We start from the raw sequence: 24,521 nt of genomic DNA, 5'->3' as shown, positions 1-24,521 counted from the left end.
TAGAAACACTCCTGAATCTCTGGGGCTCGCTACTGCTACATCTTTTGATTTTGAAGCAAACAAGCGTTTGCTTGGAGCCTCAGATGAGAAAAAATAATTTGTTCTATTTGTGCAGGAAAAGGCTAAAAAGCTCCTTGCCATATCAGTCTGTTAAGAAACAAAGCATCTATTTTCATTGTGAGCACAGGTGCCTTTCAAGGGAAATCAAGTTTCCAGCACAGAAGACACAGGCAATCCCTCAATAAATTCTTTGTCTGTTGAGGGCTGCAGGATTGAATTTCACCTGAAAGGAACACCAAAATTCCCCCCTAACTAGAGCCAGGGAGAAGAGTTTACTACTTCTTTCCCTTCCCTCGTTTTGCTCCCCTAGCCCTCCCATCCCCTTCACAATGAAGCAACTCCTCACTAACTTTCACTGAAGAAGCCCAAGAGCTCTGTTTCCCTCTGGGCTTTCACACCAAACTCAGTCTAGAGTACTTTGTATGGACACCTGTGGTTCTTCTTGAATTTTTCTGCCCTCTAGCTGTGCAATCTCAAACACACAAACTCAGGAACATACTACAATTTTAACGTGCTGCTGGCTAAGTAGAATAATGCCCACAGATCTTCAGAGATAACAAACGAAGACATACTCGAGTACTGTGGATTTAGTAGGGTTTCAGCACTTGCTTCAGTGCTTTCCATAACCACGACTACGTGCAACTTTCTCACCCGAGGACCCTAAGGTAGTTACAAAAATCCCTCACATCCTGTGTGCCCAAAGGCTTGCACAGCAGCAGCACGCAAACCAGGAGAGAGCTCAGCTCCCATTTCTGCCACAAACTGATTCTACAAGTTCTTCTCAGGTCTCAGTTTATCTCCCAATTAAACGTGGACACGGCTGCACTTCCTCGGTCACGGATTGCTTTTGTGTTAATTAGGTCTAAAAAGACAGCAGGAATCCCTACACGTAGGGCGGAAATACTGCTGAATATTGAATGGCAATTCACAGCCAGAAAAACTGCTGAATGCCATCTCTGGACAACACACCTCCAGGACTGCACTACTTAGCATCCTGTCGCGTCCTGCTCTCATTTACCAGGAAGGCAGGAATCGGAAAAAACATTCCTTTTCCCTTAGGCTGTCAGCTCCTCCAGAGGTCTCCATGCAGCAGGGAGAGACGAGCGTGCGTAGAACGGTGTTCCCAGGACCTGGCTATGGAAAGCCTGCCTGCCTGGGCTCCCTGCACAGCCGCTGGAGCAAGGAGGAGAGACTATCCTCCAGAGGGCAGATCAGAGCGTTTCAGAGACTCCCCTTCTGGAGGAAGCTCCCTCCTCTCCTCTCCCCCTGGGTACGGACTCCCAGGGTGCCCCAGCTCTGCCTCCAGGAGAGATGAGCAATGCCAGGGATGCAGCACTGCTCTCGCTGACCAGATGCAGCTTTATTCAATTCCAGCTACCAGCTGCAAGCTGAACAAACAGCCAGACTGCTCAGAGGGGCATTGCAGGAAATCCTTTCCTAAACCCGCGTCTTTAGAAGTAGCTAGATGTTTCTGCTGCCCAAATCGGGAGACTCTAACCGAGCCCAACGGCACGCTGCTGAGTATTTCCCAGCAACAATCCCCGTTATGGAAGTCTCAAAATTATTAGTCACTTTTTGAAATAGTGCCACAAATCAGAACATGCCCCAAGAACACGGTAATCAGATTACAGCAGAAATACACTCTGATGATAAACCAATAGCCTGTTCCTAAATTGGATGACTTCACTGCATGGAAAGCTCATTGCAATCACTCTGAAGCAGGTGGGGTGGGGGGCGTGCAGAAAAAAAAACAAAACCATAAGAATTTGCTTCTGTATTAATGAAGTACTGCAACACCAATCTTTTCTCTTCCTCTTCGTGTACGTGAGATGTAGTATCTGGTGCTCGTGATGGCTAACTATTAAATGCAATGTGACCAGAGGTCACAGCAATAAATAAATGATTGATTTTGCCCAGTTTTTAACGAATTTAAAAATTGAGTCCAAAACACAGCCCCGGCACGGGCAGCGGTGCTGACTCACTCCACAACCCTGGCCACCTCCCCTCAGCTGGTCAAGTTGTTCACCAGCTGAAAGCAGAACGGCACCGAGAAACAGAGCTGAGTTTTGCTCCCCTGGGCGGCTGTCAAGGGCTCACCAGCGGGGCTGCTGCAGCAAGAGCGACGAATCCAGAGCCGTCCTGAAGGGCTCTGCTGCCCGGCATCCATCCTCCCATCCTGCCTCTCCCCCACATTATTTGACAAAGAGAAGGAAGTAATGTGGCTGTGAGCAAGCTAGTTTTGTCACTGGCTCAATGCACTGGTCAATCCACGGAGTCTTCAAACATATCCTCTTCCCCTGATTTCCCTTTTTTTCCCCTTTCTTTCTTTTTCTCCTCCTCTCGTTACCTACTTCCACCAGCATAAACTTGTCTCTGTCCTTTCACTTCCCTTACCATGGCACGATTAACTCCCCTCGCACACTAGCCTTTGTACTTGTGTTTGCACCCCAGCGTGGCAAAAGGCAGCCTTTAGCTTCAGGTGCACCTCTGGGCTGCCTCTCCCGGTGATCAGCTCCACTTCGCAGGGGCAGCATGGACCGTGGGTCAGTATGGCCAGAGCCAGGGAAATCAGACAGCAGTTCAGACAAAGAAAAGTGAAGTCGCAGGTTTTGGTGGAGGAGGGAGAGGGAGAGCGGAGCAGAGAAGACATACAGCAGCACCCGAATCCAGTGCAGACCTTGTCCAATCTTAACAGAGCAGCTACGATATCCAACAGATCGGGAAGGGTATGACATTGCAGTAGCCCCTGTGAGTCCTGCCTTGCTAGCTAACAGCATGTACCAACACAACTGTACAGGCAGGACCCGCTCATTTCTGAGTAGGGACAGTCAGCTGGAACCGCTGCTAACAGACTGCTTTGAGAACAGGGCGTTTATTGGGATGCCCGTGTAAAGTTTCCTGTTTTTCCTAAACGTGGTTCTGTCTTTCTATGCACAAAAAGTAAACCTCATGCAAAAGGGTAAACAATCCAGAGAATCGTACACCTGCAGCACGGACAGCGCAAGTATCAGTGGTCAGACAGCAGCCTACAGACCTACCGGTCTCGCATGCAGTGATAACAGAACTCTTTAGCAGCTGTTATAAATAACCAAAATAATGAAAGCAATGAGCAGGAGGCATGCTAAGCCTTTACTTATAAGGAGGGCTCGCAATAAGCCTTATAAAGAATCTGCCTGGCTCACATGCTTGTCTGCCTAGCACAGGAATCGTTTAAGGCAGGCCAGTGTTTAGGAATTCCAGCCGAAGCATGCACCAAGGAGACGGTGTTCATTTTTCTTCTCTTAAAGTACTTGCGGCAGCACAGCACACGGACGACAGAGCAAAGAGGTTCTGCTTTAAGCACTGCCAAGTGAATCCAGGAACGAAGCAAGATGAGGGTTAGAGAAGCTGCAGAGATGTCAGAGAATCGGGCAGGCCTGCGAAACAACACCTTAAGACCCCTGCTAAGCAGTCCTAGAGACAACGATAAAACTAATCTTACCTTTAAAGTTGCCAATGAACAAGCCGGGCAGAATCTGTGAGAAAGAAATATAGTATCAAATATAGATATCTTGTGGTAACACAATTTGACAAAGTTCAATTTGCATACAGGATGGAACATACTACTTTAGCAGACTATTGTCAAATGCAGCCTAAAAAGTGCTGACGGCTTTTCGTGCGTCTCTGCAGCCGTCTCAAACTACGTTACTCCAGGTACACCGCACTTCGAAGGCTTTCACTGACAACTGGGGGTTGTTAGTAAGGTGGACGCTGGCATAAAGGGTGCTCTCCGAGGATATGAGAGGTGTTTTGCGAACATGGAGTGGGCCTCACAACCTGTCCCTCCCCCCCACGGCGCGATAAGAGCTGCCCTTATTTAACTAATGATGAAACTTCAAAAGGGAGAAGGCAATTTGCCTAAAGCTGCTAAGCAAGCTGGATAAAGCACTGCAAAACAAACTCCAGCGAGACTTTCAAAGTGCAAAACCACGCAAGGGGGGCTGCAGCCCCGCCGGGCTCCCTGACAGGGCAAATCGCTGCATACAGCTCCTTGTGCGCTCAGAGAGTGAGAGCTGATGAAAGCCTGAAAGTTGCATTTTCCTCCCCCAGCCCTGCTCGCTCACAGCGCCTCTCCTAGAAGCACACTCGGGTCTCAGTTACAGGACTTTCCTCAACTTGTGAGCTGTCAAGGTCAGCCCGAGGGCCGGCCCCGCGCAGCCCGAGGACACGTGCACGCACACCCGGGTAAACATGCGGCGCTACCCCTCCCACCCTTTCATAACCCTCCCAACTTGGAAACGGCAGCAAGGACGTAAAAATAAAACAACGGGCAGACCCAGCTCGCGCCTTCTGGCCAAAAATTTCATTTTCTGCCACCTGGACAATCTGACCCACGCCCACATCCTTTGAAGGGACCACAAGTGCGGCAGGGCGAGCGCCCGATCCCTTTTTCCTCGGCGCATGCAGAGCATGCCACCCATACAGATATGTCAGCACCAGCTTCCCAAAGCCTTAGCAACACCCAAGTGTCATCGCAACAGCGGCAACAGCATCTCCGGTGTGGCTATTTAAAGGGAAAACTCCTCCCGTTTTGCTCAGCCCGGCAGCCGCAAAGCCCCGAAAGCCACGGAGGGCTTTTCGTCGGGGATTATCGCTCGATAATCCCCCCTTCGCGGCAGCCTTCCTGCCGAAAGGCGACCCGGCGCACCCCGCAGAGCCTCGCGGGCCGGCAGAAGGACCTGCAGAATAGCCCCCGATCTGCCTCGAGGCCATGCCTTTCACCTGATAAAAAGTGTCGTGGTCGCTGTTATCCATCCAGGCTTATGAAAAACAGAAAAGACTCAGCGTTTCCTGGACTCATTTATTATTTTAGGCATGCCTGATGACTCTGCTAGAAGCCAGGCAAGGCATCAGACGCCAGCAGTTGCTCCAAGGTGCAGGGCAGCCAGTGGCCATTGCTATGGGCCCGATTCTGCAAAAAAAACCATGCTCTAAAGCAAAAGAGAGTCTAATTAGGAACCAATTTCACTAATCAGGCCACCCCAGCCAGCTCCCTCAGCTTAAAAACCACCCAAACAGCCTTTCTGGTAGTTTTAAATAGCAGCCTGGTATCTCCTATCTGCAGCCCAAGTCTCAAATCACAACCCCGCTGCTGCACAGCACAGCCTTTTAGACTCCAGGATCTTATCCTGCATCAAATGCATGCTCTCAGGAGATGATGAAAGCCTGAATTCCAGTCACAGCCATTAAGGTTACACATTATAAATTAAAGAGATACCAAGAAGCACCGGGGCGGAGGGACTAAAGAAGGAGGCTTTTTAGATGGCTGTTGGCAAAGGCGGAAAAGTCCAGAAGTTTGCTTTTGAGCATTACCAAGCGATGCTGCGCGCTCGGTAGAAAATTAGGACACCGTGCAACCAAGGACAGCTGTCACCCCTGTTGTCCTAGTCATTCTAGAAGCAAGAAACATTACTCTGGGTGAAAGCTACCTGGAAAGAAGTGAATCTTCGTACCATGCTGACTAATACTTCGGCACCAGACTACGGCTGGGAACTTTCAGCTGTGTCATCTCACACTGCCTTCAGTAACTGCAACTCCAGGCCGCGCAAAACGAAGGCCGATGGCTGCCAGGGGCGTGTGAGAGAAGGGGTGGGAGTCAGCAGAGAGAAAAAATAAGGTGGTTGTTTTTGTCAACTCCGCAACCACCGCTTTCTGAATAAAAACAGTAGCCTCTTTATACAATCCGAAACATTGAGAAAATGACCACGGACTAAATAACAGATGTGGAAGCGTGCACAGCCGAGCAGCAAGGGGAGCAACGCCTGTCCTCGGCCGTGCCTCACATGAGAGCGGCTCGCGTTCTGCACCTCGCGCGAAGGCAGAGCCCTACAGCGGGCAGACAACGCTTCTGTATCAGGCCTCTTGGAAAACGGCTTGAAGAGCTACTTTGCTGCTCTCCCCTGTTTAGACAGATACTTAATACAGAGCATCCAAGTTCTTGCCCAACGCTGCTTCCAGAGGTGCTGGTGCTCCGGAGAAGTCCGTCCATCCATCCGTCGGGCTTCCCGCAGAGACAGCAAGATGCTGCGGGAGGTGCGGATGCACCCACCCCGCCAGCCAGCAAAGGAGAGGGACGAGAACCGGCCCAGCTTTGCTGACTTCCACAGAACTGCAGGCGTCAGCTGCGACTGTCCACGCTGGTTTACACGCCTTATGAATCAGCTCCCCTTCTTGCAGAGGTAGCACTCAACTTGCCCCTTCAGAGGAGTCTCAGAGTAACGGGCAGCTAACTAACCTCAACGGGACGCAGGACTAAGAGCCAGAGAAAACTCTTCTCTAATCATACCCTGTTCGCAGATAATCAAATCTGAGCACTGCTATCTCCGTCGATCTCTCACCATCTTGGCTGCTAGACTTCAGCTCCTGGAAAACCGTCTTCGTAATTCTCAACCACAGGCTTCAGCTTGAACTTTGTTTACAAGTCAAAGCTAGACGTTTAAGCGCAAAGACAAACCAGGCCAACCAATTTCCCAAGTCAGACCCCGTTACTCATTCTGTACTTAGAAAAAAGATTAAGAAGCAAAGCACTGAAAATTAATAGTAGCTACGAGATTGGTTTGAAGCCATCGCACAGTCAGCAGCCAGTTGCCTTTCTGTAGTCTTAACAGATAACATTTCTCTGAGCAGCATAAAAAGAGTATTATAAGCCAATGTTTTTGGTTTAATTTGGGAAAAATGAGGCTTGGATGGCCTTAATAAAAAAATAAACACAGGTAATTTTACTGAGAAAACTAAAGAAACCCCCCAACTTAAAAATAAATGTATGACAGGCCTCAAGCCCTCCAATCAGCACTAATGGCCACGTAAGGTCAGGTGCGATTACTATCTGCAATGAAATACATCAATATCATGTGACAGAAAAAGAGGAGGGGACCATGCCACTGAGAAAGGCTCAGCATCCAAGAGCAGCAACAGCAGCTGTAGCAGTCTCCGGGGCTTTTCCTTACCCATACCCATTACAGGTCACCACTAATCCTCTTCCCCTGGCTCCAGTACAAAGGGATTCTCTAAACGAAATAATCCACCATTGGATAAGCTGCTTATTTTCTTCTGTTGTGAACGTATAACTCTACCACGAAAATAAAACCTGTTGGAAACCAAGGTAATTTGTATTGGCAGACTACAGCGAGTCGAGGAAACAGCCCCCAGCGTCGGCACTGGTGACTCCACACCTCTCCTTGCCCCTCCAGCTCTCGCTGACTCACAAGATCAAAAGGAACAGATGATCCAGGGGCACATTCTGAAGGTGGCAAGTCCCAGACCTGCACACGGGACCCCTACAAAAATAAACCCTGATGGCCAGTACCCAAGGTGGCTGTAGCCTCCTTAAAGGAGCCAACCCTCCCAGAACTGCTGGACGTTTCATCTTTTTGGTGGCAGCGGTAAGAGCAGAGGGGAAAAACCAGAGCAGTGCTATGCTCGTGCTGAGCGCCCTGGTTGGAGCACGGCAGGGCAACACTGAACAGAACCCAAAGGACCAAATTTCCCTGAGTCACAGAGAGCCTGCTCACACGGTACCATAGCGAGACACAAGCCAAAGAGTGCTAAGCTTCAGGGGGCTGAGAATTGTCTTTTTTAACGTTACAACATTAGCATCCCCCACCAAAACATTCAGAGTGACAGGATAACTCCAAACTTTCCCTGCAACATCCTACAAACATCCCAGGAATCTAAGGGAAGCCTCTCCAGCTGTGTTTCTTCCTCACCAGCCACTCCCAGAAGATGCCTCCAAGGAATGTGTGATAACGTATCACAACGTTATCCCCAGAATTTGAAACTTGGACTTAGAAAGACCGAGGTGCTACTCCTACCTACTAACTCAGCTGGATTAGCCACCCAGATCTTTTCCCCACCTGAAGTCTCTTATTTCACTGTGTCTATCCACGGGATGGAAAGGCTTCACCTCCCAGGTAGCACGCCGCGTGCTCTGGACGTTTGCCAGCCTGACTTCCAGAGGCAAGGACGTCAGATGCGGGCAACCTGCGAGCAGCTACCTCCGGCTCCTCTCCTTGTAAGGAGGCCGCGCTCACCGTGAGGCTGCTCCCAAAGTACTCAAAGCAGGATGTCAGACAGAAGAGATGACTCAACTTCTGTTCCTCGTAGTAAGCTATATATAAAAGGCTAGTTACCACCGCACTTTCAAACCTGGTTTTAGAACAGAGGTGGAGGTGCTGACAAAAATCACAGCCGCCCTTCGACAACCGCCGCAAGGCGCCGGGGGAATCGGCGCTGACAATGAGCCCCCACTGCCAAAAAGCCAACACCCTGAGCCGCTCAGCTCCATCTTCCTTCCTCACCGCGGTCTCCACGGGGCCAAGCGCTTTCCTGTCCCCCTGGAACGACACCAGCGCCGTGGCCGATACCTGCTGGGCGCTTCGCCTGGCTGGAGCCCGCTCAGCTCCTGGGGCAGGCTCCAGAGGGGCGGCGGGCATTTTTGCAAGCCCACGGGAGGCGGAGGGGCTGAGCTGCTTTGCTCTGGCCCTTGCTGGCTCTGAGGGACGTGGGCTGAGGCTGGGGGGCTTGCCAGGCTGCTGGGGGGTGACATGGGGGCTGGGGATATGGGAGGGGGGAATGGGAAGGGGAGAAAGGGAGGTTGGAAAGGGGGTGCTGGAAGGGGGAGGGCTGCAAGGGGGGTGTGGGAAGATGGGGCTGGGAAGGCGTGGGGCTGTTTCGGGGAGCAGGGCGGCCAGGCGGGGACGGCCGGGGGAGCATCACCGAAACCGGGGCCGCCCCCCCCTCTCCCCGGGCTGCGGCCAGGCAGGAAGCGCGCCCCGGGGAAAAAAATAAAATAAAATAAAACGCCACACACACATTTAAAAAAAAAAAAAAAAAGAAAGCAGCCCCGAAACGCGCCGGGGACGCCCTCCTCCCCTCTCCCTCCTTTGTTCGGCGGGCAGGTGCGGGGGGCGGCGGGGCCGTGCACCCGGCGGCGGCGTTACCTTGTTCATGCCATTCCCCATGGCTCCCGCCGCCCGCACGCCGCGGACCGCATGGGGCACGGGCTCACTGCGAGCGAGGGCGGCGGGCAGGGCGAGGCGCAGCCCCCCCGCCTCGGCTGGGCACGGCTCGGCTCGGCTCCCCTCCGCCGCCCCCGGTAGCCGCGCCGCCTCCCCGGGCGGCCGGAGCCGCGGAGCCCCCGCCGCGGGCGGCGCTGGGGGTTGTAGTCCGCGCCGCCGCGCCGCCCAGCCGCAAGCGGGCAGCCCAGAACTACAGCTCCCGGCGGCCCCCGCGCGGCGCGGCCGGCATGCCTGCCCCACCTGGAGAGCCCGGCGGCATGGCGGGCGCCGTGAGGGCGGAGGGGGGCAGCGCCCTGCGGAGCGGGGAGGGACGAGCCGGCGGCCGGCGAAGTCCCTAAATTAGTGCAGTGGGGAAGGAAGGCAGGGATGTAGGGCATGTGCACAGTTCCTCTATGCAAGGGCAGGGCACGATGTAAAATCTTCCCCACTGACCAGCCCGATAACCCGCCCAAGTAACACATCCATAGTGGCTCACGTCTCATCTCCCTCATTAACAAGCCCGATGTCCTGCCACAATAACACATCCTTCATGGCTCGCGTGCACGAGCAGCAGGAGGCATGCTGCTGTGCAGCTCCCTTCAGGTGCTCTGCTCATTTATACAGGCATTGGTACTAAACATACAAGATTTTTCATAAATACTTAAAATATCCTGCAGACAACTGCGTCATTATTCACAGTTGCCTTTACATATATACTAAAAAAATACATGCAGTAACATAACTAAACGGATGTCCGTGTGCCACCTGTGACTCAAGTGCTGTGGCGTTCATAAGGCACGCCTCGGTAGGGCTGAGCAGCTCGGGGGCACCTGCAGCCCCCGGGCACGCACTGGCAGGGTGAAAGATGGAGAACAGGGTAACGCCAACAGGCAACGCAGCCAGGTATCAAATACCTGATGGATGAACTCTGGAAGGGCTGGGAGATAAGGGACTGGGAACAGTACGTAGAGGCAGTGGTTGCCAATACAAGCATGCTCTCAGGGAGTGGTTTCATAACCTGCAGTTGTAATTTAACGTTGGCTGTTGGCAAGCAGGCGGTCACGCGTCCTCCGTGCTGCCCTCAGCAGTGCGCGTGCCCCTTTCCTTGAGCAACCAGCGAGCCTGTTTGGAGACCCAGCCCCACAGGCGGCTGGGGGCGACAGCCTGCTCCTCACGGGCCCAGACCAGTGCACGAGGAGACTGGGAGCAGACCCACACGCCTCGTCATTAGATTGCCACATCGTCACAAACCGGTGCTATCCCCACAGAAGCCAACGACACGCTTGAAAGCTAACAGAAGTTAAGCCATCGGTTCCTCAAACTGGGACACCTGCCTGGAAACCTGGGAAACTCGTGCCTTAAAACAGCCAGGTCATCACCGCAGGTGCTTGATTTTCAAGGGAAGGGAACATGCCCGCCAGCAACGCTGCTGGAGCAGCACAGCCCTCGGCAGCTGATGCAGGACTGACTCCTGAGCTGCCTGCAGCTGGCAGGCCGTTCAGAGCCAGCATCCGTGACAGAGGTGTGCCAAGCGGCTGGCGAGGAGGCAGGCTGCTAGCAAGAGGTTTGCTGAGTAATCTTACCTTGGGCTTGTAAGAGGAAATAAATAAACCAGCACGGGCTGCTGAAGCTAGGCCACTCGTATCTGGACTGGGTGGGCCTGGGAGCACTTCTGAGCTACACCTCAGCCCGTGTTATGGGAGGCTTAGGGCCCCTCCTACCTTCTACATTCCTTGGTTTCTTCCACAGGACCATGGCAGCAGGTCAGTAGGAAGCCATCTTATGCTTCAGCCCGGACCATTTTGGATCAGGATCTTATCTTCACCACGACATTCGCACACAACCTCTGCTCACAGCAGAACAGGGGGGACACCGAGGAGATGCTGCTTTTGCTTTTGAACCATGCCTTAGTCTCCCCCTCCCTGAAGCTCCACAGGGTTTGTGGTGTATATCATGTCTTCAGTCGCAAAAACATCAGAGGAGCTCTTTGTAAGGCTGGAAGGATAGCCACCCGACTTAACGTACTTCACTTCTCTCCTTCCTTCCTCCTCAGTCCTTCTGAAAAGCATAGCAGTGAGCTTTATCACAGATACTGGCTTTAATATTTCATTGGCAGAGCTCTCCAGAATGCAATTTACTTTATTGTCATGCCACACAAAATACAAGTGAGGTCCAAAAGGTATGAATAGCAGCTTGCCATAATAACTACTAAACACATTCTGCCCCCAAAGTGAAAGCACTCTTTGCCAGAAACTCTGGCAAATGGTTTCATTACATGAGACAAAAAGATAAACAATAAATAAAATTCCTGATCTGTGTTGTGCTAAGAGGTCTGCAATAACTGGAAAGCCTCGTGCTCAATATGCTGGAAGTCTTGCCTGGTCACTTCAGTTCCCCATAACTCGGTTTCTCCATCTGCAGAGGACAGTATTTCTGTCCTTTGCAAAGAGCCCTGAAAAGTACTGTGCTTGGGCAATACATGTGAAATCGTTACGTTGTCTTAGGCAATACAGACGGAATACAAGTGCATCTAGCTTAGTCATCTAACATTTTTCTGAATGGGAAGTGTCACGCAGCCTTCTCTCTTTTATTTTCAAGTTTCGTGACTCCCTTCAGGACGTCTACTTCAGCCTGCAGTGCTTTCCCTTATTAGAATTTTATTGCATGTGTGCAGCTTTCTACAGTGAAGGAACAAAAATTAGAGTGGGAGAGTGCAACATACCAAGATTAAATAGCAGTGGGAGGAAATCCACATGTACCTTAAACATTTAGGGTGATGTATAGTATCTGCTTTTCTTCCCCACAGCTCTAGAGGGGAATCCTGATATAGTTGTCAGACCCGTCTCTCTTGCCAGTTATTCCAAAAACTGATTGTTGCAGTTCTTCGCTGCTGTTTAATAAACTATCACATAATGCATTTGTGGAGGCTGGTCTTCAGCAGACCTAAATCAACGCATGGTGTTCATTGATTGTTTCTTCCTTGGATCTTATTCTTTGTCCTTAACATTTGCACTGTTTTTAATGCTTTGAAAGTCCTTTGAAAATGCTTTTAGAAAGCGAGCTATCCTGAGACGACTGGAGTGAATAAACAAACTTGCAAAGAAGAGCAAAAAGCTCTTGCCAGATCTCATAGCTTTCAGTATCCCTGAAAAGAGCCATCACGTCAGAATGGCCCATAACCCCACAGATCTGGGGATGCTTCAACTGCTCTGTGATACGGGGATGGTAAACTGAGTAATCTCCACTTCTTGACTTTGCACACAAAAGTAACCTGGTGATGCCAAGAGTTCAGCAGCAGCGATCGTCTTCTAGGCAATTGCCTGAAAACTAACAAACAGAAGCAAACTGATACCGAAACTAAGTTGACTTCAAAAAAAAAAAAAAAAAAAAAGACAAAACTTCTGCTTTGACAGTATGTTGAGCTTGTTTTGTTAAAAATAAATAAGTAAATACTCTTCTTATCCTCTGATCTCACTTTCTGTAAACCCTGGAGTGCTGAGCTCACATTCGGCCATAAGCAAAAGGTATCTCAGCTATCCATGATCTGCCAGGAACTGATAAGACCTGGGCTGGGTTCCCCTGAAGTGGCGTCACAACTTAGTTCTCAGAGGTGGCAAGAAGGGTGATAAAAAGGATAGCTAGTCGGAAATTGTCAGTTTTCCTCTGAAATAGGCTGGTTTGACAGGAAGGAAGGGTTTCACCCGGAAATAAACAACCCCAAGCCTCATAAATATTCGTAAATAACACCAGTCTTGTTTTCTGAGTGTGCTGAGAGGGTGGTCACCTTCTGCCTCACACTCCTCTTGCCACCCCTTCCATTAATGGACAGCATCACCAGAATAAGGAGAGTGAAGATGAAAGATCTGAGCCAGCAGATGAGGCAAAAGTAGCAGAAAGGAGATTTTTTTTGTAGGCAGACTCCTAGGAAGGAACTGATGATTCAGACAGGAGGAACAACACTAGACAATGGCTGAGAAAACTGTGCAAGGTAATTTAGATGTAGGTTAGCTCCCATGGCAACCGTGTACCAAATTACTGCACTTCTGTGTCTCTAAACCTGCCAGCAGTCACTTTTGTTTGTGTGTTTGTTTTTAAGGCTTTAAAAAAAAAAAAAAGTTAATCCACCTTAATAATCATGTTGGATTGCAAATGAGGTGTAGATGGGATTGTCACGAGCCGCTTGGTTCAAACATTTAGAAGAGAGAAGTAGAAAAAATAATGCCTTGAAAATTCTGATTTTGCTAACCAGTTAAAATATACACAATTTCTTAACCTTTATAGCCATCAGTTCTGACCCTAAACTCATACTGCTTTGACTTTATTCCCCGTGTTTAGCAGGTCAGCCTGACACCTTTACCTCCAGTGCTTATGTAGGAAAGAAATTGGTTCTAGCAGGTCTATTTATTTTTCATAGAGATGTGTTAAAAAAAAAAAAAAAAAAGAGTAAGGCATTGTCTACTAAGCCAGGATTTGGGAGAAATACAGTGAAATATTTGATCCCTAAAAGCAAGACTAGTATTTTCAATAGAAGCAAGGCTATCAAAAAGCATACTGCAAGGCACGTGTATATTAATAGTTACTAAGAATAGTCCATTGCTGAGTGAGAATGAAAGCATCCAAACGCATTCCCTTGATAAGCTAGGTATGTATTTGTTTCTCTAGGCACACGTCAAAGTGTCCTCAAATGGAAAAACAGCTTTAAGCACTTTTTCCTAAGCACTGCTTCCAGATCATGTATGGGAAATCCTAGGGAAACAGGGTTTTCGCAAAACGTCTCTGCAGGAGCCTGTAAACCATAATATCCATTGAACTTATCTTACACAGTCCATGAAGACTCTGGAGTAGAAAGAGATCGGTTTCGAAGTTCCCATAGTAGCTTGGTGACCATCAGTGAGATGTTCACCCCTCAACAGGGAATCACCGGGGTACGATCTGCCTGAGGCAGTAGGAATCTCTGAACCCAGCCACAGAGGCAGCTGTGGTCAGTGCAAGGAGATAGTCCCCCAGCCTTCCCACAATCACAGGATACTCACGAGTGTAGGCTGGGGTATTCAGCAATTGCCACCTGCCTCCAGCCCACACACTGGGCAGAGATCTTGATTTTGATTACATTTTCCCGATATCTTCTGCTTAATGGAGTATGTCTTAAGATTTCCTGTATTTGGAAAATTAAAAACAGTTAAAGCAACAACTCTCTATCCCATATTTTGTTTTCTTGGCCAAAATCTTTTGGTCTTCTGTTGTAAACCATTAAGATATTCTCAGGTTAAGCATCAGACTCGGTGCCCCTCACCCGCCTGCCTGCCTTCTGGAATTTATTAGAAAATGCATTTTCTTTGTAAGTATTTGGCCACCTGAGGCGTAACTTGCTAAAACCCTGGATCAACACAATTACATCATCAATAGGACTGGATCAATACGATTAGGGACAGGAAATAAGTCAAGTACATCCAATATAAAGTGAAATAAGTGAAGTATATCCAATGTTGACATGTAAACCCATACTTTTCTGCACACGGCCTAACTTCAGAGTCATCAAACTAAAGGCATTTTCAGACATTATAATATTGCATATGCCTTGTCTAGCACAACAGGTGCAATCATCAGTTTAGCCGTAAAGTTATGTCACAGAAGAGAAGAATTAGTAGTCGGGGATGGGCCCCGTTTGCTTTCAGGTTGACGACACTTTTACCTTCTTTTCAACCAGTGTCTTTCCAAGGGAAGATAATGTATTCCTGGTCATTAAGCTGATGCCTGTCTCCTTCTGCACCTACTGGACACCTTACAGTTCCCGGACATATTATTCACATCCGCCTCTGAGCTTTTCAAGTGTTTCTGTGATGTTTTAGCCTGGTGTTTCGGAGTCTCAGTCATCCCCTGTGCTAAAGCACCAGTAACACCTAGCAGGCTTCTAACCTGCCGGGGGTTAATTCAGGGTCTCCTTGTGGTCTCTCCTGTGGCTTTTTTGTTTGTTCTGATCCTTTGGTCCTTCACCTGAGACTTGCGACACTGGTTCTCAGATCAAATACTTCTCGATAGTTTCGCTTTCCTTTGTGACCCCAGCTTAGATCAACTCTTCTGTACTGTTCATTTTACATAAGGATACAGGAGCAGATGTATTAGGTCGTGGCAGAGATCTACATAGCTCCGCATCTCGCAGCAGTGACAAGTAATGGACACCTATGAGAAACAGGGTGAGTACAGGGGGTTCCTTCCCCTTTTATATCTTCCAGTTTCTGGCAACCAGCAGTTGAGGTTTTTGAGCCAAGGGGCACACCCAGTCCCTGTCCTGAACATTAAGCTGTTTTTTTGTTGTTGTTGTTTTTAATATTAACATTTACAGTGACTCCAAGATGTCTGTTGAGTGACAACATCTCATTCAGAACTATCTGCATTTGCTAGGGTTGTATTTTTCACAGATTCACTATTTTGTATTCATCAGCACCATATTTTCTTTACCATTATACTACCCAGGCAGCTGATGCAAAATCCCTGTGCTAATTTCTCAGGCAGCTTTTGTTTTTGGCTATTGGAAACAACATTGTATCATCAGCCGCCTTGGCTATCCACTGTCTTTTCAAGCCCATTTATGAATGCGTTGGACAATGCAGGATCTGGCACAGTCTCCTTCCCCTGCCTTCCTCTTGTAACTTCCTTGAATTGTGAGAGATGATCAGTAGCTCCCACCTTTGCTTTTCATCCCCTGTCCAGCTACTGATTCACAAAGGGACCTTCCTTCAAGCTAAGGCTTTTTAATGAGCCCTTGGGGGGCTGTAGGGAATCCTGTGAAAAGTTTTCTGAAAATCACTGGTATGCAAATGCTGGGGGACACTGGAATAGGGAGAAGGATGGGGAACGAGGAAAGGTGAAACAGTTCATCTCTGAGATCAGAAAGTTTCCAGTCTTTCTTATGTCTAAGCCTCCCCTGACCTGAGCAAGTTGTGCCGTCTGCCAGACCACTACGTGTGTGAGAAAGCAGTGCATTTCCACTGAAATCCATCTGGCAATGCTGATGACGCTAGCTGAATATTCTGCTGAGCAGTGGATTTATTAAGTTTGGGTTTATTAGCTCATGTCTTTGAACTTGCTTCTCTAAGTAAAAATCCTCTTGTGTCTTCACTGCAAACAATCGTACTTTGATCAGCAAGAGTCGAACCCACTTTGATGGAACGCAAGAAAAACCAAGCTCTAGTTAGACTGAAGTCGAGGAGGGTTAATGCAGATTTACGCCGAAGTCAGAGAAGGCACAGTCAGGGTTTGTACTTGTGCTGCCTAACAGGAACAGTTTATGCTGACAGTGAAGTCAGTGAAGCTTTGTCATTCATTTCGGTAGGAACAGGAACACCATTTGTCGTAAAAGAATTACTTGACACAATCTTTTTTTGTAAATAAAGAAGGAAGATGTTTCAGAAAATTTCACAGTGTCTTTTTTCTTTTTATTATTCCTTTACCTGCTTTGATGGTTACTTTATTTGTCGTCTGGCAGAAAATGAAACTCGTTTTAATCTCTTCTAATATCCGAATAGAGCTATAATGCATGTAGACGGGCCTGTATTTAGGAGTGGTGCCAACACTGAGTAATTTTAAAATATTATATAGTTGATAATATCTGACCAAATATTCTAGAATAAGTCACTATAGAAATGAAGGTAGGTTTCCTGTGTGGCTTACAATATCATACTAAAATACAAAAGAAACCTGACTAGGTTTCAGTTATGAAATAATAGATACCGAGCCATTTTCAGATTTGCTCCATATTGCTAAAGTGTTTAAGCAGGTGTGTTTCACAAACTTTGTGAAACAAAAGCTCAGCTGAAAGCAAATCAACATTAGGAAGCAAAACCAGTGCTGAGTGATAGTGCTTAAAAACTGAGAAACACGAGTGGTTTTAAACAGCAACTGAAAAGATGCTTTGATGTTTTTTAAAGCACTGCCTTATAGTCTAAAACATGTTATAGTTTTCTGCAGTTACCTACAAGACACTGCATCTTACATTCGCGTTGCTTCTGTGGTTTGGACTATACCAATCAAATATTAACTTCTGTCTTGTAATTTGAGCGTGTCAACAATTGTTGAGGATTAGGAAAACCTGCTCATGGACCTAACTGCTAAAAAGCATTTGTTCTTTCCCAGGGCATTATCTTCTGCACACAAATGGGGGAAAATGGCAACGAACCTAAAAGCCTCATATCTCCACGTAACCAACAATTATCCCGTCGGTTCATAAGAAGAGAAAACACCCCTTGCAGCGCATGCAACGCTAGGCAAAAATGTTTGCTGAATTCACCTGATATCTGTAATGCAACATTTTAGCTCCGTCTCAGCTCAGAAAATACCCTTCCCTTGCACTGTAAACTGAATAAAGCCCATGTCTGTGCGGAATGACAAGCTGTCTCTCTCTGAAGCAAGACAAGGCTCAGCCGTAGCACAGGCAGAAGCATTTAGGTCAAAGCCTGCTATCATGGGCAAAGGTGGCCAACGTGACCTGAGGGGAAATTAAGAAAATCTGAAGAATTCTGGCTGATTTTACATACGTCCCTAAAAGCCTTGAATTCATTTGAATTCACTGCAGGCAAATCACTTCATGCCTTAAAGTATACAGAAGCCTTTTGACAGTAGGGCTCGTATTGTATAGCTCTCCAGCGTGACTTAGGAAGATAAGACATGAACAATGGAGAGTTATTAACATGAATAACTTTCCATGCAAATTGGAAGCACCACAGAACAATGCGATGGCTGTAGCTTAATGGCACCAGGTTGTCTGCAGGGCTGCACATAAAATATCACAGTAGGAAAGACATAACAAAGACAAAAGCTACTAGAACAAAACTGCTTTCAAAAATGAGCTGGGGCAGCTGGACCACAAGATCCGTTTTCCTGGAAGTGGTTCCAGAGATTCAGTGCCCAGAAAACATGCCTGAAAAGCTAGAGCAAAAAAAAAATAACTGCAGATTTTCCAGACCTGAGGAACATTTCATGAACCCAACACACAAATCTCAACACCTTCGTTAGATCTGTCTTCATTCCACAGCCTGGAGTCTGCACGACTGACACAGTTGCAAAAGGCTAGCATCTATATTAATAAAACAGATTGCCCCTTGCAATACAGCAGGAAAGAGAAACAACATAAAGAGATGAGCAAATTAACAAATTTGTATGTCGCTATTTCAGAAGAGACTTCAGTGCAAAGGGTGTAGGAAAGAGGAGAGCTAGTGGAAGTAGCAGGTACAGGGATACGCATCCCCTGGGGTGGGTGGTTCGTGTTGCTACTGTGACTTCCTCAAGACGTGTTTCTGCTTTCTGTGTTGCTCTGAATCATGCCCGAGCAGCAGAGCTGGTGCTGATCCAGGTGACAGTATCTTATGCTGCTTGAAGTAGCAATCCCAAGAAGCCCAAGGGGAAAAGAGTTCACACAGCAAAGTGCAGCTGCTCCACTGGCTCTTCTGTCCCTTCCTCACTAAAGCCTCCCCCACTTGTAAATAACTGACACCCACAGGAGTGACCATACAGAGCAAAAGTTATTCCAGCTGCTGTTTTGGTGGACAGCCTACGTAGTAGCAGGATGCTCTCTGAAGCACGTAGATCTCTTTTGGTTTATTCACTCCAACAGTGGGGATTATTTTAGAACACAAACAATGAAAAAAATGCATTCTGCAGGAAACCAAACAAGGCAAAACACCGACTCTTGAGGAACAGGAGCTATGACATCCCGTCTGTGCTGCAAATTCAGGGTCTGTCTGCCCCAAAAAGAAATTTGAAAGAGACCTTTAGTAAAAGGGGTTGCATTTGCTGAGTCGAATAGAAGAGCTGTATGTCTGCCTTCTAAAACTCCCAAATGTAGTTTATGTTTTACTGGAAACCCAAAGGTCTGGTACATGGAGCCCAGCATTCACTGAAATCAATAGAGCTCTATCTTTTGCCCCTATGTCTGAAAGTCTTCCAACAAGTTTCTGACACGGAAGAGGTCACTCGAGCCATTTCTAGTACCATGGGGGGTAGGGAGAAGTGATTCCTTCAGAATAAGACTGCTCTATAATGATATTTGGTAAGTCTTAATTGCTGCTGCCTCTATGAGCCTTTCTGTGGTTATACAAGGAGGATTTCGGTCTCTGTGCTGTTAGTCTGACACCTTCAGTGCATACTTGATTCTCCGCTGAAAACTTTGATACTCACTCTTAAGATCATGAAGTCGGTTTCCTCTACCCATGTGTCAAAGCCAGAATGAGGAAGGAAATATAGATTTCTTTTCTTTATTCTGTTGTAGTGATGAATCATTACTCAATCCAGTAGACAAGGGACGGGTTTTCTGCACACGTGGAAGCAAAATTACCATTTCCCCAGTACATATTTATCCAGCTCCCCTTTTATCTTTTCCCTTAATCTTTGTCCTTCACTCATCTCATACTCATTTCAGTACCCCAGTCCCTTTCTTGCTCACAAATCACAGCTCCAAGCCTTAGTATCTTTTATTCTCTAGAAAATGTAGAATAATTTATTCTGCAGCATAATAATACACGAAGGATAAATGGTAAGTGGGTCAAACACTAAGTGCAACAGAACACTTGCTTCTCTTTATATACAAGTCTGCCTTTACCTCTGCTTCTGCCTTCCAAGAATCTGGCCTTCATCCACTGAAAATGAAAGCAACCATACAGAGGAGCTTTATTTTGGACCTTTCTTCAAGGGGAGTAACTGATTTTTTTTGTTGTTTTGTTTTGGCTAATCTGTTTTCCAGTGTAAAAGTAAAGTCAGGCTTTCAGGTAAACCAAAATATCTGTTTTCTGTGTGAAAAAGACTTCAGCCTGGAAAAAAGATGGCTGAAGAAAGATGTGCGCAGAGATCTATCAAATTATGTGCCACAGGGAAAGTGAATGGGTGATGACTGTTCCTAGATTTTTTTTTATTTTTTTTTTTTTTTACCAACACAAGAGCTAAGGGGCATCAAATAAAACTTGCCCAGAGCAGGCAGGAACAAAGGAAGTGATCCTTTACACGTTGAGTTAAACTGTTGTGGTCCTTGCTGCAAAAGACTGTGTGTGCTAAGGTTCAACAAGCAACTACCAAAATCCGTAAAGGATCGCTAAATAGCAAAGCCTTTGGCAATGGAAGTCCCTGAGCTACACAATACTGAAGGACAGAAGAATATACTGGAAAAATTTCACCATAACCTTACTTTACCCTTTTACTCCCTCTTAGGTATTTGCTGTCAGTCTCCCTTGGCAAAGGGCTAAAAGGATATCCAGTCTGACTGGGCATAACTGTTTTTATGCTCTTCAATTTTGACTCAAAATAAGGATCTTTTATGTACAGTAGCATCTACTGCCCATTGAGCTCAGGAAAGGTACTGTCCAGCTCTGTGAATTCAAAATTAACATCTCAGGGGCAGTTCTACTTTGTAAAGTGGGGTTTCATGTCAGTCATCTTCAGTATTTCCCATCATAAGTGTGCTTATTTTTGTGTATAATATGACAGCATAAATCCAGCCTGATCTCTAGAGCTCAAGGTGGCTTCTTTCCTTCTTGAAATTTGTCTCAAAAGATCATATTGTCTCCCTAAATACTGCTTATGCAAACTCACTGGAATATACTAGAGAACAAAGGAAGCGGTCCTTTATACACTGAGTTAAATTTTGCTGCGTAAGACTGATTTCTTTTTTTTCACACAGAGATGAAGCAAATATTTTCTTAATTGGTCATGACTACAAGATGGACAGAGATAATATCAGGGAAAAAAACCTTCTCCGGTCACCAATGCAAGTGATGTCAGCTGCCCCTGTAGAAGGTGGAATTTTTCCATGGTGACTTCAGAATAGAGCCACGTTTCGACCGACATTCATCTCGTCTCAGCATCAGACGCAAATCCCATTTTAGGATGCAGTGAACCTTTGGTGACCCTATCCCAATGTCAGTTTGCTGGCTGACCAGAGAGAAGGTCACTGCTTCAACAAAGATGTGGGAGAAATGGTGATGGTTAGACGGGCAGCAGCAAAGTCAGAAGCACTACACCTCTTGGAAATGAAAGACAGGCCTTGAAGCTCCCTCTAGATTAAGAAACAGAGGAGAAACTTCCCACTTCCTGAGACCAGGTGCACACTTTAGCTGCATCCTAAAACCAGTTTGGCTAAAGTTTGACCTCAAACCACAACTATCCCTGTTTCAGTGACGCCTCAGCAGTGCAAACCCAAGAGGAGATATGGCGCAGGTCATCTGGAACTTTTGCAAAGTGTGAGTCTCTCCCTAGGACATGCAATGTACTGCTCCTACTATAGGTTTTACTTAGCAGCGAAATAAACCTCCTGCTTGCTCTTCAGCTGGAAAGCTGCTACGTGCTTTGCGTGCTTCTCACATGCTTGTGACATTCGAACTACTGTTTCATTATTTTGTGGCCCCCCCAGACACCTTTTGATAATAAGGTACTTCTGCCTTGCCTTGGGCAGGCTGTCACTCGTGTGTGTGTGGCAGGTGAGAAAACTGAGTAGGTCTGGCACCTACAGAAGTACATGATATTACTAGGTTATAAGTTGTAACTCCCAGTCTCAAATATGATTACTTATGCATTTTTTCCATCACAGCTAATATTCTGAGTAGTTTCAATTGTCATCTCTGGGTAGAATTCTCAAAACCACAAAGTGTCAACCTAACTCTGCTTCTACCAAAGTCAACAGCATTTTTATTGAATTTGTTTTGGGTGATGGTTGTGCACTACCAGGCATTTCTGAAAGCCAAAAAGATCCTCCAGACCCTCTACTGAAGACATTCTGGCTAAATTAAATCCTTGTTCCTAGTCCTGGTTCTAGTTCCTCAGAATATTTTAAACATTAGGAGAGGTATCTGACCACGAATAAATCACACAGGTGAGGGCATAAACTTGGGATCAAAATACGTGCAGGTCAGACATTGAAAGAGTTAACATCTACAGAATCATATGAGTTAACTGGCCACCTAACAACGCAAATAAAACCTAAATTCTCTTATCCCTAGAGCTCATAGGAGCTTTTTTTGCAAAGGCTTGACTATTGCTGCCATACTTTAAGGGCTTATATAAAACTGCTGTTGACCTGCCACTCCTGCAGCCTCACTCACTGTCAACTTCTGGCACTTCATTCTAATGCTGCAATCATCTTTTTCAAATTAAATGATTGTACCCTTCTCCAACATGGCCATCTAGAGTTTCATGCGTGGTCACAGGGCGGGTGGTTAAGCACTCCAACAGGTGCCCAGGGAGACTGTGTGTAACCAAAACCCAAAGAAAGCTTGGACTAAGCAACTTATGGAGACCCCTTTCAACCTGAATTAGTCTCAGATTCAATGACTCTGCTTCTTTTTTCCTTAAATCACTGCTAAGAGATCTCCTGTAAAAACACAGAGATAGTAGCTCTTCACTAATAGCCTTAGCCTCACAGATTATTTTTTTCCCTGGGCCTTTCTTCTGCCACCATAATGAATACCCTCCTCACATATTTTATCATAGTGTCTACCATCAGTTTTAAAGACAACACAGGCAAAACGTTTAAGCCTTTCTCCCCAAAACCTTTTGCACAGTCTCAGTCATCAAGGCAACACAAACATCTTCTGCTCAGTCTCACTATTATGTGCCATCGTTTACTTCTCCAGCTCTGGAAACCTACATATTCCAGCAGTATCCAAATGTTACAGTTCCTTTGCACATCAGCTTTCTAAAACTCATCCCTCCCTTTCACTCATCAGGGATCCAAGACAGGGAGCCAGAGATCTGAGTTTTAAATTTAGCACTATATCTACTTCTATACATTTTTCCCTGCAGTCTTTGAAGATTCATTTAAGATATTCTAGAGCATCAAGGATTTTTTTGCTTTCCATTATTTTCCTTTTTGCTAAAAGTGTTGATCTCCTCAGCTCATTAATAAAATAATTTCTGTAAGCTAAAAAGGAAAATGAATTCCAGATCTTTGTTCTCTCAGTTCTCACATCCTGCCTTTTTTATTGGAAGACAGGAAGGGTGGTAGCAAAGATACTGGATTTGAGATTCAGAAAACTTGGGGTTATTTCCTGCGTTTGGGAAGGTCTACACTGCTATGTGGAGCTTCATGCGAATTAGTTCAGAGGCAAAGGTAGTTCTGCTGGAAAAACATGAAGACTTTAAAAAGTCTAATTTACTCTGTGAAAGTAGAGTTCCTTATTTAAAGCTACCTTTCATAAATTTATTACCAAACTGAAGTCTAGAGAGGGTAAACATAACCAAAGACCATGCTAAAAATTGCACATCAGGAAAATGAAGCTAACACTAGTTCCTCCCTCTTACCCTTCTTCATCTGCTTATGATGATCTTAAGATCTTTGCAGCAGGAATGTATTTTGTTTGGAAAGCCAGACATCCACTCTTTTTAATGAGTGCATGGTTTTAAGCAGAAATTAAGAGAAGACCAAAAGCTTTTACTGCTTTATCTTTTAAAGGCCAGTCTTTTAAGAAAAACATCTTCCTCTGTGCTGCAGCCTTTCAGAAGAGATTCCTACCTTCTGAGATTAATTTTTGTCATTTAATCTTGGTCCTGTAAGTAAGGCTAGGAAATGCAGCTGAAACTAAAATCTTCCATACAGTTTCTGTTTTCTCTGAATATTTTTGAATATCAGGTGACACATGTGGGTGGGGGAAATTGTAGATTAGCCTTAACCAAATCTCAGCTTTTGCTGGAACTTCCCAAAGCCTTTCTCACCCTTTGCTCCTGACTAAAGTTTTGCTAGTTTTACTAGTTTGGGTGCATTCCAATTAGAACTTAAATTTAGTTTTGGTTTGCTGATTTGCAACGTCCCAAGTACTTCCAAGTTTCATTTCATCATTCAGATTTATCCATTTGGTCTTGAGTCCTGAAGATAGCTCTAAAATATCACCTTGTCATTGAGCATGCAGACCACATTCAAACAAATCTTCAGGTGATTTCCAAAAGACTTTTAATCTGAGTAAGGAAGAAGTCAACAGGGATAAAATTTACAGGACTGAAGCCTGTACAGAGTGAACCCATACTAACAGCATCTTCATCATACCATTTTAGAAAGAAAAGATGAAAAGTAACTTCATTATTTTTCAGGGTAGAAAGATGACTCTTTCCAGTACCCATTAGAAGATGAACTTTGCAATGTAAGAGTGTAAGTTCCTAAAAAGAGGTCTGGAAAGTGAACAAACAACCCAGAACAAAGTGAGATCTTTCAACACTCTTTCTCAAGATGAAAACATTAGGCTTCATAAAACGAAATGGGCAATGTAAACTTAGAGCTGGAATTCATTATCAAAAAGATGTTTGTGGAAATAGATCGATTTCACCGGAAAAAGCCAAGCAGGGCAAAAGCGCTAAGATGAATCTTTACAGCTAATGTCGAACTGCATGGGTCTCCTTTCTGGTTGGGAACATTAAGGATGTTTCAGAATATGTGCTAGATCATACCAGAAGCCA

General features: G+C 46.3%; 1 protein-coding gene across 2 annotated transcripts in view; it reads right to left on the bottom strand.

Annotated features, from left to right (window-relative positions):
- Positions 1 to 24,521, bottom strand: part of DUSP22 (dual specificity phosphatase 22) — a 134,514-nt gene that overhangs the window by 32,633 nt on the left and 77,360 nt on the right. The window contains exons 1-2 of one of the 2 annotated variants that reach the window (XM_083825327.1): positions 9,039 to 9,244; positions 3,542 to 3,575 (exon numbers count right to left, since the gene is read on the bottom strand). In XM_083825327.1, coding sequence (XP_083681453.1) covers positions 3,542 to 3,575; positions 9,039 to 9,059 — 55 coding nt within the window. In that variant the 5' untranslated portion in view covers positions 9,060 to 9,244. Of the gene's footprint in view, positions 1 to 3,541; positions 3,576 to 9,038; positions 9,245 to 24,521 lie in introns of those variants that run through there. The other variant, XM_083825326.1, reaches the window with a different exon arrangement.

This window comes from Anser anser (genome assembly GCF_964211835.1).
Source record: "Anser anser genome assembly, chromosome: 2".
Classification (NCBI taxonomy): Eukaryota; Metazoa; Chordata; class Aves; order Anseriformes; family Anatidae; genus Anser; species Anser anser.
Note: the sequence above shows the minus strand (reverse complement) of the source record. Positions and strands in the feature narration are given on the sequence as shown.